At 42.8% G+C, this 19,879-nt stretch overlaps 1 protein-coding gene across 1 annotated transcript; it reads right to left on the bottom strand.

Moving 5' to 3' along the window:
- Nucleotides 1-11,896: 11,896 nt before the first annotated feature.
- Nucleotides 11,897-19,804, bottom strand: MRGPRX2 (MAS related GPR family member X2). The gene is made up of 2 exons (XM_070365140.1): nt 19,609-19,804; nt 11,897-13,281 (listed from the first exon to the last, which is right to left on the bottom strand). The coding sequence occupies exons 1-2, from the start codon at nt 19,617-19,619 to the stop codon at nt 12,264-12,266; spliced, it is 1,029 nt and encodes a 342-aa protein (XP_070221241.1). The 5' UTR covers nt 19,620-19,804; the 3' UTR covers nt 11,897-12,263.
- Nucleotides 19,805-19,879: the final 75 nt, after the last annotated feature.

The raw sequence follows: 19,879 nt of genomic DNA, 5'->3' as shown, positions 1-19,879 counted from the left end.
GGTGATGTCAGCACTTGTTGGCAGAGGTGTGTCTCTATGTGCCTCTCTCTCTTTTCTTAAGTCTTTACCATTTTTATCTCTGTCAACCTACTGTTCACTTTACAATGGATGGTGCATCATGTTTAATGGAAGCATCTTTTCTTCTTAAATTTTTTTTTTATTTTTAGAAAAAATTTAAAGGTTACTTTCCATTTACAGTTTCTACAAAATATTTGCTATAGTCCTCATGTTTACAACACATCCTTGAGCCTGTCTTAGACCCATCACTTTGTACCTCCCACTCCCCCATGCCTATACTGCTTCTCCCAACCTCCCTGCCAGTAACCACTAGCTGGTTCTGGTTCTTTTATATTTACTAGTTTGTTGTACTTTTTAGATTCCACATCTAAGCGATATCATATAGTATTTCTCTTTCTCTGTCTGACTTCTTTCTCCCAGCATAACGCTCTCCAAGCCTATCCATGTTGGTGAAAATGGCAAAATTTTCATTCTTTTTTATGGGCCGAGTAGTATTCCAATAGACATATGCATATACACACACCACATCTTCTTTATCAGTTCATCTGCTGATGGACACATACACTGTTTCCATATCTTGGCAATTATAAATAACACAACGAATACTGAGTTGCATATATCTTTTTGACTTAGTGCTTTGCCGGGAGCTGGCGAGAGACATTCCACTCGGGACAAAGGTCATGAGGAAGGAGCCTTGGCATACGCAAAGGCGAGATCGAGCCTCAGGAGTCCCCCCGGATATTCTCCAGCATCTACCCCCCAAAAAACCAGAGTCTGCCTACTTTATTGCTTTGTGCTCTCACCTCTGACTTTACTGGGGGCTGTCCCCCACCACCATCTCGCTCTCTCTGTCAAAGAGTTAACTTACAGCTCCAATTAATACAGTTCCTGGGCAATTAGGAGTGTTTAAATCCAAACCCCTCAGATGGCTCTCTAACTCGCCTGACAAATTTACCCGGACTCCTACAGCTATGCATACAATTGTTTACAGTCTCCCAGCCTCGAGAGGCACGGGAAGCCTAAGATATTCAAATAGCTTAGAGCCTCTCAGAGAGTTAGAAACTGTCAGAATAAAACTAGTAAAAGATTTCATTGATGAGCCAATGCTTGCTGCCAAGTTTTCACATCCCCTGAATTGTATCCTTGAATGTGTATTAATTAATATAGTTGGTATGTAGAAAAAATAAGTAGTGGCCTTGGTGTTAGTAACTTTAGACCCTTAAGGTAATAAATTCTTTCCTTTGTTGTAAACCCATTACACATCCGCCCTATAGGAATGCAATTTTATCTTCAGAAGATGGTGCCGAACCTTAAAATAATTACTCTTAGAGAAAATAAGTCTTTGTTGATAAGTCTTTGTCAAGAGTCATAAAATATTAATAGGCCTTCTGGCCAGAAGATGATGTAAATCACCTAAACCATTTGTATACGATAAATTTGCAGGAAAGAAACCCTGGTTTTTGATAAGGATCAAAAACTGCTGACTTTGCATCCCCTATTATCCTCTATGTGTAACTTAGGGTATAAAAGCCCCTGTTGAAAATAAAGCTATGGGCCTTGCTCACCAGAGCTTGGTCTCCCCATGTCATTCTTTCTTTTCACATTCTGGCTGAAGTCTCCATCTGGAGCGCGGAGGTCCTCTGCGACCATTTATTTGCCTGGGCTTCTAAGACCCACTCGAGAAGGTGTCTAAGGTGGGGCACCTTCCGCTATTCGAGAGGGTGCCTGCGGCCTCTGTGGTCAGAGCTAACCTGGTATCACGGGTTATATTGATTTTCCACATAAACCAAGCTACTCAGCCTCTTTTCTCCACTGAATTTTCCTACTGAGCTATCCTCATTCTATTACTCTTTATATCTTTGATAAATATGTAAATAGTTGCCGACGCTGTCTCCCCTTCGAATACCCTGGATCAGCCAGGGCTGGACCGCGGCAGTGCTTTTGGTTTTGTTTTGTTTGTTTTTGTTTTTTTTTCAGATATATACCCAGGGGTGAAATTTTTTGGATATATATCCAGGAGTGGGTCATATGGTAATTCTAGTTTTAGTTTTTAAGAAACCTCCATACTGTTTTTCACAGTGGCTGCACCAATTTATATCCCCACCAACAACATTTGAGGGTTCTCTCTTCTCCACATCTTTGCCAACATTTGTTATTTGTAGGCTTTTTGATTGACAGTCATCCTGACAGGTGTGAGGTGGTATCTCATTGTGGTTTTGATTTGCATTGCCCTGATGATTAGTGATATTGGGCATCTTTTCATGTGTCTGTTGGCTGTCTGCATTTTCTCTTGGAAAAATATCTATTCAGTTCTTGTGCCAGTTTTAAAAATCAATTTTTTTTTTTTATGTTGAATTGTATGAGATGTTCATGCATGTTGGATATTAACCCCTTTTTGGTCATAACATTTATAAGTATTTCTCCTATTCAATAGGTTGTATTTTCATTTTTTTCAACATTTTCCTTTGGTATGCAGAAGCTTTTAAGCTTAATTAGGTCCAATTTGCTTATATTTGATTTTATTTTCTTTGCTTTATGAGGTGGGTCAAAAATATTACTTTTATATTACGTATTTATGTCAAAGAGTGTTCTGCCTGTGTTTTCCTCTAGAAGTTTGATAGTGTCCAGTTTTACTTACTTTAGGTCTTAGGTCTTTTAGTGTGTTTTGAGTTTATTTTTGTATATGGTATTAGAGAATATACTAATTTTATTTTTTTATCTGTAGCTGTCCAGTTTTGCCAGCACCACTTGTTAAAGAGGAAGTTTTTTTGTTGTAGATTAATTGATCATAAATGCATGGGTTTATTTCTGGGCTTTCTGTCCTGTCCCACTGATCTGTGTGTCAGTTTTTATGTCATTACCATCTGTTTTGATGACTGTAGCCTTGTAGTGTAGTCTGAAGTCAGGGGGTGTGATTCCTCCTGCTCTGTTTTTTTTTTTTTTTTCAAGATTATTTTGGCTATTCAGGGTCTATTGTATTCCCATACAAATTTAAAACTTTTTGTTCTAGTTCTGTGAAAAATGCCATTGGTATTTTGATAGGAATTGCATTGACTCTATAGATTGCCTTGGGTAGTATGGTAATTTTAACAATATTAATTAATTCAAGATCATGATATATCTTTCCATCTATTTGTGTCATCTTCAATTTCTTTCATCAGTGTTTTCAGAATACATGTGTTTTGCCTCCTTGGGTAAGTTTATTCCTAGGTATTTTTTTTCTTCTTTTTGATATGATGGTAAATGGAATTGCTCCTAAGTTTCTCTTTCTAATGATTTGTTATTAATGTATATAAATGCAACAGATTTCTGTATATTAATTTTGTATCATACAGTGTTACCAAATTAATTGACCAACTCTAATTGTTTTCTGATGGAATCTTTAGGGTTTTCTGCAGTTTTATTTTTTCATTTCCAAATTGGATTTCTTTTATTTTTCTTCTCTGATTGCTGTGGCTAGGACTTCTAAAACTATGTTGAATAAAAGCAGTGAGAGTGGAAATCCCTGTTTTGTTCCTGATCTTAGAGGAAATGCTTTCAGCTTTTCAACAGTGAGTATGATGTTAGCAGTGGATTTATTATATATGGCCTTTATTATTTTGAGGTAGATTCCTTCCATCCAACTTTCTGGAGAGTTTTTGTTGTAAATGGATGTTGAACTTTATTAAAAGCTTTTTTCTGTATCTATTGAGATGATCATATGATTTTTATTGTTCAATTTGTATCATTTTTTAGATTCAGTATATAAGTGATATTATATGATATTTGTCTTTGTCTGACTTACTTGCCTTAGTACGATAATCTCTAAGTCCCTCCATATTGCTGTAGATGGCATTATTTCATTCTTTTTAATGGGCAAGTAATATTCTATTGTATATATGTACTTTATCTTCTTTATCCACTCAATCTATCAATGGACGTTTAGGTTGCTTCCATGTCTTGATTATTGAAAACAGTTAAGCCTGCAATTAAGCCCTGCTGGCCGTGAAAGCCAAAGACTCTGAAGACCTGTCTTCCCAATGCCAGACTGTCAGACTGGGGAGCCTGACATGGGCTCAGAACTCTCACTCCTGTGCGAGAACTTCTGCAATATAATTATTCTTCAGTCTGCGGGTCAGTCACCATGGGATTAGGTTAGATCATGAGTCTACCCATCCTACCCATCTCATTGTGGTCTCTTCTTTAGGTCTTTAGTGGTAGAAGATCTTTTCTGGTAGGTTCCAGTCGTTTTCTTTGATGGTTGTTCTGCAGACAGTTGTACTTTTGGTGTACTTGTGAGAGGAAGTGAACTCAGGGTCTTTCTACTTTGCCATCTTGTCCTCTCTTCACCATGTGCTTTTTATTCAGCACTGAACAGGTAAGTTGCAGTTCTAACTTTTAAGTGTATGTCTTTTGGTTTCTTTTGTCTCCCTGTTATCAAAACTAAATAATGCTTAGACATGCCTGGGCTTTTGTGGTTGTTATTGTACACTATTGTATCCCCAGCATGTAGCACATGTCCCTTAGAGACTACATATTGTAATGCCTCCATTTAACACAGGATGAAGCCCAGGCTTAAAGAGTCAAAGGGTTTCCCTGAGATGACATCCTGAATAGCAGGCTCAGTACCAGTTCTGGGCTCCTCAAGCCCTGCGTGAGGCTTTCCTACTGTTCTCCACTACATCATTTATTATGGGAGGAGCCCCCAAGAAAAATCTTCATGTGAGCTTGCAATGTGAGAGATTCAGAGGTGCAGAAACTGATAGTTGCTCCAAATATCCATTACTTCTATCACATAATTCTGAGAGTTTTAGGGAAGAAAAAGGATCCTTGTCCCAGCCTCCCTTAATGCTGTATGGCAGGATGTGATTAGACACTGGCCAGTGGGAGGTGAGCAGAATTTATGTAACCAACTCCTGGGTTGTGCATTTCCTCCTCCGCTTCTCTGGATGGAACGCTCATGTGTCCGGGAGTCATTCAGAACCTCAAGGATGAAGTCATCTCTCTAGGGATGGGGAGCAGCAATTTAAAAGGTATCTAAGACCTTGAATGGGTGAATTTAACTCAGATGATCATTATATCTACTACTGTGGGCAAGAATCCCTTAGAATAAATGGAGTAGCCATCATGGTCAACAAAAGAGTCCGAAATGCAGTACTTGGATGCAATCTCAAAAACGACAGAATGATCTCTGTTTGTTTCCAAGGCAAACCATTCAATATCATGGTAATCCAAGCCTATGCCCCAACCAGTAACACTGAAGAAGCTGAAGTTGAATGGTTCTATGAAGACCTATAAGACCTTTTAGAACTAACACCCCAAAAAGATGTCCTTTTCATTATAGGGGACTGGAATGCAAAAGTAGGAAGTCAAGAAACACCTAGAGTAACAGGCAAATTTGGCCTTGGAGTACGGAATGAAGCAGGGCAAAGACTAATAGAGTTTTGCCAAGAGAACGCACTGGTCATAACAAACACTCTCTTCCAACAACACAAGAGAAGACTCTACACACGGACATCACCAGATGGTCAGCACTGAAATCAGATTGATTATATTCTTTGCAGCCAAAGATGGAGAAGCTGTATACAGTCAGCAAAAACAAGACCGGGAGCTGACTGTGGCACAGATCCTGAACTCCTTATTGCCAAATTCAGACTTAAATTGAAGAAAGTGGGGAAAACCACTAGACCATTCAGGTATGACCTAAATTAAATCCCTTATGATTATACAGTGGAAGTGAAAAATAGATATAAGGGAATAGATCTGATAGACAGAGTGCCTGATGAACTATGGGTGGAGGTTCATGACATTGTACAGGAGACAGAGATCAAGACCATCCCCATGGAAAAGAAATGCAAAAAACCAAAATGGCTGTCTGGGGAGGCCTTACAAATAGCTGTGAAAAGAAGAGAAGTGAAAAGCAAAAGAGAAAAGGAAAGATATAATCATTTGAATGCAGAGTTCCAAAGAATAGGAAGGAGAGATAAGAAAGCCTTCCTCAGTGATCAATGCAAAGAAATAGAGGAAAATAACAGAATGGGAAAGACTAGAGATCTCTTCAAGAAAATTAGAGATACCAAGGGAACATTTCATGCAAAGATGGGCTCAATAAAGGACAGAAATGGTATGGACCTAACAGAAGCAGAAGATATTAAGAAGAGATGGCAAGAATACACAGAAGAATTGTACAAAACAGAGCTTCACAACCCAGGTAATCAAGATGGTGTCATCACTCACCTAGAGTCAGACATCCTGGAATGTGAAGTCAAATGGGCCTTAGAAAGTATCACTACGAACAAAGCTATGGAGGTAATGGAATTCCAGTTGAGCTATTTCAAATCCTGAAAGATGATGCTGTGAAAGTGCTGTACTCAATATGCCAGCAAATTTGGAAAACTCAGCAGTGGCCACAGGGCTGGAAAAGGTCAGTTTTCATTCCAATCCCAAAGAAAGGCAATGCCAAAGAATGCTCAAACTACCGCACAATTGCACTCATCTCACACGCTAGTAAAGTAATGCTCAAAATTCTCCAAGACAGGCTTCAGCAATACATGAACCGTGTACTTCCTGACGTTCAAGCTGGTTTTAGAAAAGGCAGAGGAGCCAGAGATCAAATTGCCAACATCCGCTGGATCATCAAAAAAGCAAGAGAGTTCCAGAAAAACATCTATTTCTGCTTTATTGACTATGCCAAAGCCTTTGATTGTGTGGATTACAGTAAACTGTGGAAAATTCTGAAAGAGATGGGAATACCAGACCACCTGACCTGCCTCTTGAGAAATTTGTATGCAGGTCAGGAAGCAACAGTTAGAACTGGACATGGAACAACAGACTGGTTCCAAATAGGAAAAGGAGTACATCAAGGCTGTATATTGTCACCCTGCTTATTTAACTTATATGCAGAGTACATCATGAGAAACGCTGGGCTGGAAGAAGCACAAGCTGGAATCAAGATTGCCGGGAGAAATATCAATAACCTCAGATAAGCAGATGACACCACCCTTATGGTAGAAAGTGAAGAGGAACTAAAGAGCCTCTTGATGAAGGTGAAAGAGGAGAGTGAAAAAGTTGGCTTAAAGCTCTACATTCAGAAAACAAAGATCATGGCATCTGGTCCCATCACTTCATGGGAAATAGACGGGGAAACAGTGGAAACAGTGTCAGACTTTATTTTTTTGGGGCTCCAAAATCACTGCAGATGGTGATTGCAGCCATGAAGTTGGAAGACGCTTACTCCTTGGAAGGAAAGTTATGACCAACCTAGATGGCATACTGAAAAGCCGATATATTACTTTGCCAACAAAGGTCCATCTAGTCAAGGCTATGGTTTTTCCAGTGGTCATGTATGGATGTGAGAGTTGGACTGTGAAGAAAGCTGTGCACCGAAGAATTGATGCCTTTGAACTGTGGTGTTGGAGAAGACTCTTGAGAGTGCCTTGGACTGCAAGGAGATCCAACCAGTCCATTCTAAAGGAGATCAGTCCTAGGTGTTCATTGGAAGGACTGATGTTGAAGTGAAACTCCAGTATTTTGGCCAACTCATGCGAAGAGTTGACTCATTGGAAAAGACCCTGATGCTGGGAGGGATTGGGGGCAGGAGGAGAAGGGGATGACAGAGGATGAGATGACTGGATGGCATCACCGACTCGATGGACATGAGTTTGAGTGAACTCCAGGAGTTGGTGATGGACAGGGAGGCCTGGCATACTGTGATTCATGGGGTCGCAAAGAGTCGGACACCACTGAGTGACTGAACTGAACTGAACTGAAGGCCTTGAAGGCATCAGTCCAGTCCCATTAATAGTAACTTCTTTCTTGTTTGAGTCACTCTTTTTTTTTTTTTTTTTTTGCTGCAATGTGTGGCATGCAGTATCTTAATTCCCAGACCAGGGACTGAACCCATGTCCCTGTATTGGAAGCTCAGAGTCTTAACCACTGGACCACCAGGGAAGTCCCTGAGTCACTTTTATAATGAATTTCTTTCTAGAGAAGCCCAAATCACAAACTTAAAATACTTTAAAAATCCTTTAAAAAAGTCTGCATTTCATGCTTAAGGAGTTCATGATGATAGTGAGAGATTAATCTAAACAAGTGATACCAGATAGGGATGCAAACAGGCAAGCAGTCAAAGAAACAAAGTACAATGAAGCAAAGAAACAAAATACAATGTGAGATACAATGAGAGATTGATCTAATCATGCTGAGATAGAGAAGGTTCCAGGAAATAGCAACTGTGAGGAGGCTGTAAGACTTGTCATCAAATCTGTTTTCCATCTTTTCCCTTCTCTCTGTCCTGGGAGAAGACATCTCTGTGTCTCATGATGGCCTCCCTCTCCTTCTGGCTCCTGGATGCTCTCAGTGAAAGGGAGACATTGACAGGTGATTGGAGGGAAGGAGGAAAGCAATCGGGGGATTTTTTTTTTTTTAAGCATCCTGGCTTTTTCCTGCCAGGTAGCATCAGCAGTGGTGGTCTAACTCTACTTTCAGGGATGGACCCCCTGTCTGGTGGCCCTTTCAGAGAGTCACAATGACAGCTATAGCTAGAGCCCTCCCTGAGTTCTGGTAACATCTTCTTCCCTTGTCTATCTAGCCTAGTGATGTTAAGTCTCCCTTCTTTTACTTTCCCCAATGGAAAGAGGTCATTGTCCCATGTAACTTTCCCTAACCTGCTCAGATTAGTAAACTGTCCCTTAATTAAACTCTTTTTAACCATCACATATTAGGCCATCTGTTGTCTGCTGGAAGCCTGGGAGCTACAGAAAGGAAAAGCACATTCGAAAAGGAAGTAAAACAAATGCCTGGGTTTTTCTCATAACTTGAGTTTTGGGATGCATGCATGTGCTCTATCTTGCTCTCTGAATTAAGGACAAAAGCAGATTTCTCACGGTGATAGGACATTTGAGTGGTTGAGAAGGACAGGAGAATGGGGATAAGGTCTTGATTCATCAAGGGGAACCATATTGATTCATCAGTTCAGATCTTCAAGGTCAAGCCTGACAGTCTCCAAAGTTGCCAGGAGGAAGCTTCCTGTCTCCTGCCCTTTTCTGTTAACCCCACCCCCACCCCCCACCCCTGCCACCATGGCTTCCTGAATATTCCACCCCAGGTAGAGTTAGTGATTAGGCACTAAGAGGAAAAACCCAACAGTGGCTTTGGAAATAAATACTCGATAAAGGTACCTTTCCTCCTTTCTTCTTGTTGGAATTGCCAAGCTGGCCCATGCTGAAGGGAAAAGTCTCATGGGATTGACAGTCTCTAGAGGATACTTCTCTGCCTTGGAGAGGTGCCAGCAGGAGGAAGGGTGAAGCCTGGTACCCAAATGAGACTTATCAAGGATGCTGTACCATCCCGTGATTTCCTGTATAGGGACCTGCTGGCAAATGAGTGTGGAGTTTTCTGAGTCATGACCTCCCATGAGATGTTACTCACCATTTGGTTCAATCCTTCTCCTGTCTCTTAGTAATGGTTATACATTTGAAGAGTAAACATATATTTCTAATTTATCAGCATTAATAATAGACTCAGTTGATTCCACATATAATACTCCATGTAAGATTCTCTATATAAGAATTTAGAATCTGACTGAGATGTGAGGAATTGTCAGAGTGAGAATTTAAAATAACTGTGATAAATGTTCTATGTATTCATTTTGGAGACCGAGAAGGTATTCTGTATGATACTCAAATGGTAGATGCATGATATTCTGCATTTGTAAAACCCATTGACCTTTATAACACAAAGATTGAACCCTAATACTTTGGCCACCTCATGCGAAGAGTTGACTCATTGGAAAAGACCCTGATGCTGGGAGCAATTGGGGGCAGGAGGAGAAGGGGACGACAGAGGATGAGATGGCTGGATGGCATCATCAACTCAATGCACGTGAGTTTGGGTGAACTCCAGGAGTACGTGATGGACAGGGAGGCCTGGCGTGCTGTGATTCATGGGGTTGCAAAGAGTTGGACACGACTAAGCCACTGAACTGGACTGAACTGAATATAAACTATGGAATTCAGTTAATACTATTAGCTCATAAGTTTCAGTAAATGTGCCTCATTAATGGAAAATGTTGGTAAAAGGAGAAACTCTGTGGGGGAGTGGGATGGGGAGAGGGAGGATGTGGGAACCCCCTTTACTTTCTGCAAAATTCTTCTATAAATTTAAATGTGCTTTGAAATATAAAATCTATTATAGGCAAAACCAACTGGATAAATATTTATAATATGCATAACTCACAAAGGACTCATATTCAGCACATAGAAACTCCTACAAATATTGAAAAAGGGAAACACTTAATGAAAATGGGCAAAAGGTAAACAGACACTTCAAAACAAGTAGTCAATAAGCACATGAAAAGATGTTCAATTTCTTAAGTCATTTGGGAACTGCAAATTAAAACATAAAGAGATACCATGTCATACTCATCTGAATGGCTGAAACTCCAAAGACTGGTAGCACCATGTTTATCAGGAAGCGTGCACAAGAACGGGAACTTCCACACATCTCTGGTGGGGAAGGGAAATAGCGCAACCACTTAAGAAGAGTTCGACAGTTTCTCATAAAGTTGCTGCATGAGACCCAGCAATTTCAGTTCAGGTTATTTGCCCGAGAGAAATGAAAACTTCTGTCCCAAAAAGGATTTGAATAAGGACATTCACAGCAGCTTTATTCACAATAGTCAAAAGTGTAATACTCCATAAAGATCTATCAATATGAAAATAAACTGTAGACACCCATCCAATCCGAAGGAGACAAACTACGGGTATGTGCAATGCAATGTCATAAGTAAATCCCCCGTATGTTACGCTGAGTGAAGGAAGGCAGGAACAAGAAAGTGCATTGTATGAGTCAAAGTTCAGGCAAAAGTAATCTTTGGCGACAGAAGTAGACACGATGGTTGCCTCTGGGGCAGGGACACGAGGGATCTTTCAGAGGTGATGGAAATGTGTTATGTTTTGATGGGAGCTTTTTGTTACCTGGTGCATATTTATTTATTAAAATTTTTTTTATTGGAGTATAGTTGATTTACAATATTGTGTTAGTTCCTGCTGTACAGAAAAGTGAATCAGTTATGCATGTGTGTATAGCCCCTCTTTTTTAGATTCTTTTCCCATATAGATCATTGCAGAGTATTGAGTTCCCTATACTTATTAGTTATCTACTTTATATATATTGAAGTGTATCTATGTCAATCACATGGGTGTGTATTATTGCCAAACTCATTGAACTGTATCCACTAATGATCTGTGCAATCACTCTGTCTTAATTATACTTCAGTTAATAATTATTGAAAGATGCAATGTTGAAGCTTAATAGTTTATTTTTATAGAACAGGTAACAAAAATATTTTGTGTGTAACTAGATTCCTAAAATCAGTGCTGTGAGCTCTTTGAAATAGGAGGTAAATCTGACACAGATCCTGTTCTCGGAGAACAGAGTCTAGTTAAGACACATTGGAAACGTGCAGGAAGGATTAGTGAGCTCCAGGGCAAAGATGAAGGAATAGGAGTGAGAAGGTGTGCGTGTCGGATTCTGCTGGATGGTAAGTAGAAGGAAACCACAGGAAGATGACCCACCTCAAACCTCAGATATGCTTTATTATTGATTTATCTGGTTATAAAACTTCATGCTTGAAAAAGTTGAAAATGGTGAAAGCAACAAACTTAAAGATGGGATTCAAATCTGGTAAATGGAGATTTAGCACAGGCTGGACTTAAAAATTCATCATTTTTTTTCATTCATTAAGTCATTTATTCATTAAACATTTATTCAGTTTGGGAGTCATTCTGAGGCCTGGCAAAATCAAAGACTACTCTTTGGGGCTGGATGGAAATTGAATTCTTTTCATTGTATAAAAACTGATTGTAAGAAAGTAACAGATTGTAAGAAACTGGTCAAAAATGTCATATTTAATCCCTACCAAGTGCAGTGACCAAAGAAATTTAAGACCTTTCGTGCACTGCGTTCAACTTCTGATGAAGGTGGGATTCTTCATAAGTGGAAACAGTCCTGGAACCCAGAGCTGGCGAAGCTCCCGTGGGGTGGGGTGAAGACCCCTGGGTAAGACAGTCTGGAAGACACTGCACGCAGTGCTTGGGTGACAGGCACCGTCTCCCTTAATCCTCACCACCCAGATGATTTGTTAAACCGTTTTACAGTCAGCGTGGGTCCAGAGGCTGAGAGAACCTAAGAGATCCTCCCGAAGTAATAGAGAGAAAGTTGTCGCTCAAAGCCATAGTGTGTCTGACCAAGGCAGAGACTCTGAATCAGGACACCAGACTGTTTCTCAGCTCCAGGGTTGCCTGAGGAAGGGAGCCTTCGCTTTCACCCACTTCTGATATGTCCTCCAAGGCCCGCTGGAGCACCACCTTGAGGGTCTGCCGCCCTCGCTTCTTTGTTTGCCTTTGCCTGAAGGAGCCCACGAAGAAGTAAATGATGGGATTGATGGAGCTGTTGATGCAGGACAAACCAAAGACAACCAGGCAGTTGTGACAGGGGATGGCAAACAAATCATCCTGAATCCAGATTAAGAGGAACCAGAGGATGCCGTAGGGCAGGCCACAGAGCAGGAAGGCCAGCACTGTGAGCCCAACGGTCACATAGAGCCTGGTCAGCTGTATGTACTGGGACTTAAACAGGATCCTGAGCAGCAGGGCCAGGCTGGACCCAGCAAGGAGCCCAAATAAGAACATCATCCACCCGGCAGCGATGAAATCAAACACCTGACACCAAAGATGGCTAAAATCCGTTAAGAGGAAGCCACAGTATTTCCCCTCCAGGATACTCAGCAGCAGGGCCAGGGCCCAGAGCACGGTGCACACGATGGCTGATAAGTGTGTGGGGCGGTGGCAGCGGTACCAGACGGGGCACAGGACAGACACACAGCGCTCGGTGCTAATGGCGCTGAGCAAGCTCAGGCCCGCCAGGTAGGCGAAGGTCATCACAGAGGTGAAAAAGCTGGGGATGGAGCTGGCGCTGCAGCAGGCGATGAGGGCCTCCAGGGAATCTATAACTTGGCAGCAGAGGCACAGGAAGTCGGCTGCCGCCAGGTTGAGGATGTAGACGGTGAAGGCATTCCTGCGCAAGTGAAAGCCCAGGAGCCAGAGCACAACCGCGTTTCCTGCCAGTCCTCCCAGGGCAATGATGGCCGTCAGGACGAACAGGGTCATGGTCACCGTGCTGAAAGTTTGAGGATGGTCCTCACCAGTGTGATTCATAAGTGTGAATTCTGTCTCCCAGGCTGTGATGGTTGGATCCAAGCTCAGAAACCCTCCGCTGGTGTTCCTGGGAACACAAAGATGTGAAAGCACCTGCCGTGTGATCATCCATTCTCACAGCCACCCTGCTAGGTGGGAGTTACTGTCCCTGTGTCACAGAGGAGGGAACTGGAGGCTTGCAGAGATTCAGATACTTACTGCAGTCCACAGAGCCCTGGAGACCTGGAATATTTAAACCCAGTTCTGACTCAGAAACAATACCTGGAGCTGACTATGGCTTAGATCATGAGCTCTTCATTGCAAAATTCAGGCTTAAGCTAAAGAAAGTAAGGCAAACCACTAGACCATTCAGGTATGACCTAAATCAAATCTCTTATGATTATACAGTGGAGGTCATGAACAGATTCAAGGGATCAGATCTGATAAAGTGTGTGAAGAACTATGGACGGAGGTTTGTAACAGTGTACAGGGATCAGTGCAAAGAAATAGAGGAAAACAACAGAATGGGAAAGACCAGAGATCTCTTTAAGAAAATTAGAGATACCAAGGGAACATTTCATGCAAAGATGGGCTGGATAAAGGACAGAAATGGTATGGACCTAACAGAAGCAGAAGATATTAAGAAGAGGTGGCAAGAATACACAGAAGAACTGTACAAAAAAAGCTTCATGACCCAGATAATCACGATGGTGTGATCACTCACCTAAAGCCAGACATTCTGGAATGTGAAGTCAAGTGGGCCTTAGGAAGCATCACTACAAACAAAGCTAGTGGAGGTGATGGAATTCCAGCTGAGCTATTTCAAATCCTGACAGATGATGCTGTGCAAGTGCTGCACTCAATATGCCAGCACATCTGGAAAACTCAGCAGTGGCCATAGGACTGGAAAAGGTCAGTTTTCATTCCAATCCCAAAGAAAAGCAATGCCAAAGAATGCTCAAACTACCGCACAAATTGCACTCATCTCACATGCTAGTAAAGTAATGCTCAAAATTCTCCAAGCCAGGCTTCAGCAATACGTGAACCGTGAACTTCCTGATGTTCAAGCTGGTTTTAGAAAAGGCAGAGGAGCCAGAGACCAAATTGCCAACATCTGCTGGATCATGGAAAAAGCAAGAGAGTTCCAGAAAAACATCTATTTCTGCTTTATTGACTATGCCAAAGCCTTTGACTGTGTGGATCACAATAAACTGTGGAAAATTCTGAAAGAGATGGGACTATCAGACCACCTGACCTGCCTCTTGAGAAATTTGTATGCAGGTCAGGAAGCAACAGTTAGAACTGGACATGAAACAACAGACTGGTTCCAAATAGGAAAAGGAGTACGTCAAGGCTGTATATTGTCACCCTGCTTATTTAAGTTCTATGCAGAGTACATCATAAGAAACGCTGGGCTGGAAGAAGCGGAAGCTGGAATCAAGATTGCCGGGAGAAACATCAATAACCTCAGATATGCAGATGACACCACCCTTATGGCAGAAAGTGAAGAGGAACTCAAAAGCCTCTTGATGAAAGTGAAAGTGGAGAGTGAAAAAGTTGGCTTAAGACTCAACATTCAGAAAACGAAGATCATGGCATCTGGTCCCATCACTTCATGGGAAATAGACGGGGAAACAGTGGAAACAGTGTCAGACTTTATTTGTCTGGGCTCCAAAATCACTGCAGATGGTGACTGCAGCCATGAAATTAAAAGACGCTTACTCCTTGGAAGGAAAGTTATGACCAACCTAGATAGCATATTAAAAATCAGAGACATTACTTTGCCAACAAAGGTCCATCTAGTCAAGGCTATGGTTTTTCCTGTGGTCATGTATGGATGTGAGAGTTGGACTGTGAAGAAAGCTGAGCGCCGAAGAATTGATGCTTTTGAATTGTGGTGTTGGAGAAGACTCTTGAGAGTCCCTTGGCCTGCAAGGAGATCCAACCAGTCCATTCTGAAGGAGATCAGCCCTGGGATTTCTTTGGAAGGAATGATGCTAAAGCTGAAACTCCAGTACTCTGGCCACCTCATGCGAAGAGTTAACTTATTAGAAAAGACTCTGATGCTGGGAGGGATTGGGGGCAGGAGGAGAAGGGGATGACAGAGGATGAGATGGCTGGATGGCATCACTGACTCAATGGACATGAGTCTGAGTGAACTCCGGGAGTTGGTGATGGACAGGGAGGCCTGGTGTGCTGCGATTCATGGGGTCGCGAAGAGTCGGACACAACTGAGCGACTGAACTGAACTGAACAGGAATCAGTGACCAAAACCATCCCAAAGAAAAAGAAATGCAAGAAGGCAGAATGGTTGTCTGAGGAGGCCTTACAAGTATCTGAGGAAAGGAGAGAAGTGAAAGGCAAGAGAGAAAGGGAGAGATATACCCAACTGAATGCAGAATTCCAGAGAATAGAAAGGAGGCCTTAAATGAAAAATTCAAAGAAATAGAGAAAAACAATAGAATGGAAAAGATTACAGATCTCTTCAAGAAAATTAGAGACATCAAGGGAACATTTCATGCAGTGATGGGCATGATAAAGAACAGAAACAGTAAGGACCTAACAGAAGCAGAAGAGACTAAGAAGACATGGCAGGAATACACAAAAGAACTGTACAAAAAACAGCTTAATGACCCAGATAACCATGCTGGTGTGGTCAGTCACCTAGAGCCAGACATCCTGGAGTGTGAAGTCAAGTGGAGCTCAGGAAGCATTACTATGAACAAAGCTAGTGGAGGTGATGGAATTCCAGCTGAGCTATTTCAAATCCTAAAAGATGATGCTGTTAAAGTGCTGCACTTAATATGCCAGCAAATTTGGAAAACTCAGCAGTGGCCACAGGACTGGAAAAGGTCAGTTTTCATTCCAATCCCAAAGAAGGACAGTGCCAAAGAATGCTCAAACTACCGCACAATTGTGCTCATTTCACATGCTAGTAAGGTTATGCTTAAAATCCTTCAAGCTAGGCTTCCACAGTACACAACCGAGAACTTCCAGATGTACAAGGTTTAGAAAATACAGAGGAACCAGAGACCATTACCAACATTCGCTGGATCATAGAGAAAGCAAGGGAATTTGAGAAAAACATCTACTTGTGCTTCGTTGATTACATGAAAGCCTTTGACTGTGTGGATCACAACAAACTGTGGAAAATTCTTAGCGATGGGAATACCAGACCACCTTACCTGCCTCCTGAGAAACCTGTATGCAGGTCAAGAAGCAATAGTTAGAACCAGACATGGAACAGGTGATTGGTTTAAAATTGAGAAAGGAGTACAACAGAGCTGTATATTGTCACCTTGCTTATTTAACTTAAGCAAAGTACATCATGTGAAACGCTGGGCTGGATGAAGCACAAGCTGGAATCAAGATTGTCAGGAGAAATATCAACAACCTCAAATATGCAAATGATACCACTCTAATGGCAGAAAGTGAAGAGGAACTAAAGAACCTCTTGATGAGGGTAAAGAAGGAGAGTGAAAAAGCTGACTTAAAACTCAGCATTCAAAAAACTAAGATAATAGCATCTGGCCCTATCACTTCATGGCAAACAGAAGGGGAAAAAGTGGAAGCAGTGACAGATTTTTCTTTTCTTGGGCTCCAAAATCACTGCAGATGGTGACTTCAGCCAGGAAACTAAAAGACATTTGCTCCTTGGAAAAAAGCTATGACCAACCTAGACATCATATTAAAAAACAGAGACATCAATTTGCTGACAGAGGTCCATATACTCAAAGCTATGGTCTTTCCAGTAGTCACATATGGATGTGAGAGTTGGACCATAAAGAAGGCTGAGTGCCAAAAAATTGATGCTTTTGAACTGTGGTGTTGGAGAAGACTCTTGAGAGTCTCTCAGACAGCAAGGAGATCAAACCAGTCAATCCTAAAGGAAATCAACGCTGTATATTCACTGGAAGGACTGATGTTGAAGCTGAAACTCCAATACTTTGGCCCCCGGATGCGAAGAACTGCCTCACTGGAAAGACCCTGATGCTGGGGAAGGCTGAAGGCAAAAAGACAAAGGGGTGGCAGAGGATGAGCTGGCTAGTTAGCAATCACCAACTCAATGGACATGAGTTTGAGCAAACTCAGGGAGATAGCGAAGGGCAGGGAAGCCTGATGTGCTGCAGTCCATGGGGTCGGAAAGAGTCGGACACAACTTAGCGACTGAACAACAACAGCAACTCTCTGACTCTATTGCCTGGGCTCTCTCTACTGCAACACGACCCTCTAATGACATGAGAATGTCCCCTCCAGTCAGCCTCCCAGGCCATGTCATGTCCGCAGAGAGGCAGGAGGAGAAAAGTATGGACAAATTATGTGAGGGTGACCAAAGGACTCTGAGCTCAGCGTTCCTTCTGTCTGGGACTGAAATAACCTTCTAGGGCCAGGAAGTCATGCTGTGGGGGCCATCGTTGTGACTAAGAGGAATGCACCCCCTAGGAAGAAAGGAGATCATGATTTAGGGTCATGAAGAGCTCTTGCTATGACAGGTGTGAGTGGGTCAGGAGGCCTCTTGAGCTAGAAAGGGCCCCATGTGTGAGCTTTGTAAGGACAGACAATGCTTTTCTCCATGCATTGGTGTGTGCCCAGTGCCTAGCTCTCTGTGGTGGACACAGGTTAAGTCACTCTTATTATGGATTTTTCTCTAGAGAAACCGAAATTGCAAACTGAAAATACTGGGTTGGCCAAAAGGTTCATTAGAGTTTTTCCATAAGATGGTATGGAAAACCTGAACGAATGTTTTGGCCAACTCAATACTTATAAGTGCCTGTGTACCCCTACCTCAAAATAAAAACCCAATGAATACATTCTCAAGGCATTTCTGATGATATGTGCATGCTAAGTCACTTCAGTCGTGTCTGACTGTTTGTGACCCCATGGACTGTAACCTGCCAGGCTCCTCTGTCCATGGAATTTTCCAGGCAAGAATACTGGAGTGGGTTGCTGTGCCCTCCTTCCTGACCCAGGGATCGAACCCGTGTCTCTTGTGTCTCCTGCACTGGCAGGTGAATTCCTTACTGACAGATAGGGAGCACCACCCGGGAAGCCGATCTCTGATGATGGTGAGAGATTATTCCAAAGAAGTGACACTAAATAGAGGTGCAAGCCAACAGTCAAAGAAACAAACTGAGGAGATACAATGAGAAACTGACCCAGTCCCGGGACCGTGAGGAGGCCTTGGGAGAGACAGGTTTTCACCCTTGGCCATCGTCCCCCTTCCTTCCTCTGTACCCATCTCTGCATTCCGGGAGGAGATGTATCAGTGCCTAGCTGATGGCCTCCCTCTCTCTGCCTCCCGTTTGCTTCCAGTGAAAGGGCCATGCTGACAGGAGGCTGGAGAGTGAGGAGGCAGAAGAGAGTGATTGGGGTTTTGAGCTCCCTGGCTGCCTCCCCGCCAGGCTGTGAGATGGAAGTTGGCAGTGTTATGCTACTTGAGGACATAGCCCCTGTCTGGTGGCCCTTTCCTAAAACCACAGTGACAACTACAGCTCCAGCCAGAGCCCCCTGGGTTCTGGTAGCTTCTTCCTTTTCCCCATCAGGCCCAGCAATAGTAACAGCTCCCTATGAAGACTTGGTCTTGGTTGGGGGTGGGGGGTGGGGTTCAGCGTCCTTTAGAAATATCCCTTAGCTGTGCCCACTTGTGTTAAATTCTCCTAAATTACCATCATAGATTATGCCCTGTATTTTCTGCTGGGATAAGGCCAGATACCAGGATACAAGAAACAAAACAAACAAAATAAAATAACATTGACTAGCAAGCAAATCCGGAGAAGGCAATGGCACCCACTCCAGTACTCTTGCCTGGCAAATCCCATGGGCAGAGGAGCCTGGTAGGCTGCGGTCCATGGGGTCACTAGGAGTCAGACAGAACTGAGCAACTTCACTTTCACTTTTCACTTTCATGCACTGGAGAAGGAAATGGCAACCTACTCCAGTGTTCTTGCCTGGAGAATCCCAGGGACGGGGGAGCCTGGTGGGCTGCCGTCTCTGGGCTCGCAGAGTCGGACACGACTAAACTGACTTAGCAGCAGCAGCAGCAGCAAGCAAATCAGTGATGCCTGAGGTTATCAGCCGCAATTTAACTTTTCAATGCCCACGTGCCACCTCCCTCCCTAAATTAGAATTCACAAAATAGTTCTCTTCATAAACAGATTTGAATGTTTGGAGAGAAGACCAGCGTATAGGGAAGTGGAACAGAAGCAGGAAGAACCTGCTTGACCCTGTTGGGCTCTCCCACAGTTCAAGCTACCAGCAGCCAAAGCTTCCACTGGGAGCTTCCTGTCTCCTGACTGTTGCTGATGGATGCCTGTGCCCCCTGCCTGCCCTACCCCAACATGAACTCATGAGAGTGTGGACTCAAGAGGAGACAAATCTGCCTTTGATTGGAGATAGTTCTTGAGCAAATTCTTACCTTGACGCCATTCTTCTTGCTGGAGGTAGTGAGTAGAAAAGAAATAGCTTTGCTGGGATTGACACACGGCAGACAATGCTTTTCACCCTCTGATGTGTGGCTGCCTGCAGGAGCAGGAGAGAAGCCTGGTGGCCGAGGGAGGCTCAGCAAGATGCCGAAAGGCCCTGCGATTTCCTGCCGGAGGGGAACTGGCAAATGAGAGGTCCTGGAGATGAGAGACAAGAAAGCTCACGAGATGTTTTTATTTGCCCTGACTCCAATCAGTGACCTC

This window comes from Bos mutus, chromosome 29, assembly GCF_027580195.1.
Source record: "Bos mutus isolate GX-2022 chromosome 29, NWIPB_WYAK_1.1, whole genome shotgun sequence".
Taxonomy (NCBI): Eukaryota; Metazoa; Chordata; class Mammalia; order Artiodactyla; family Bovidae; genus Bos; species Bos mutus.
This window is presented reverse-complemented; position numbering and strand designations above follow the sequence as displayed.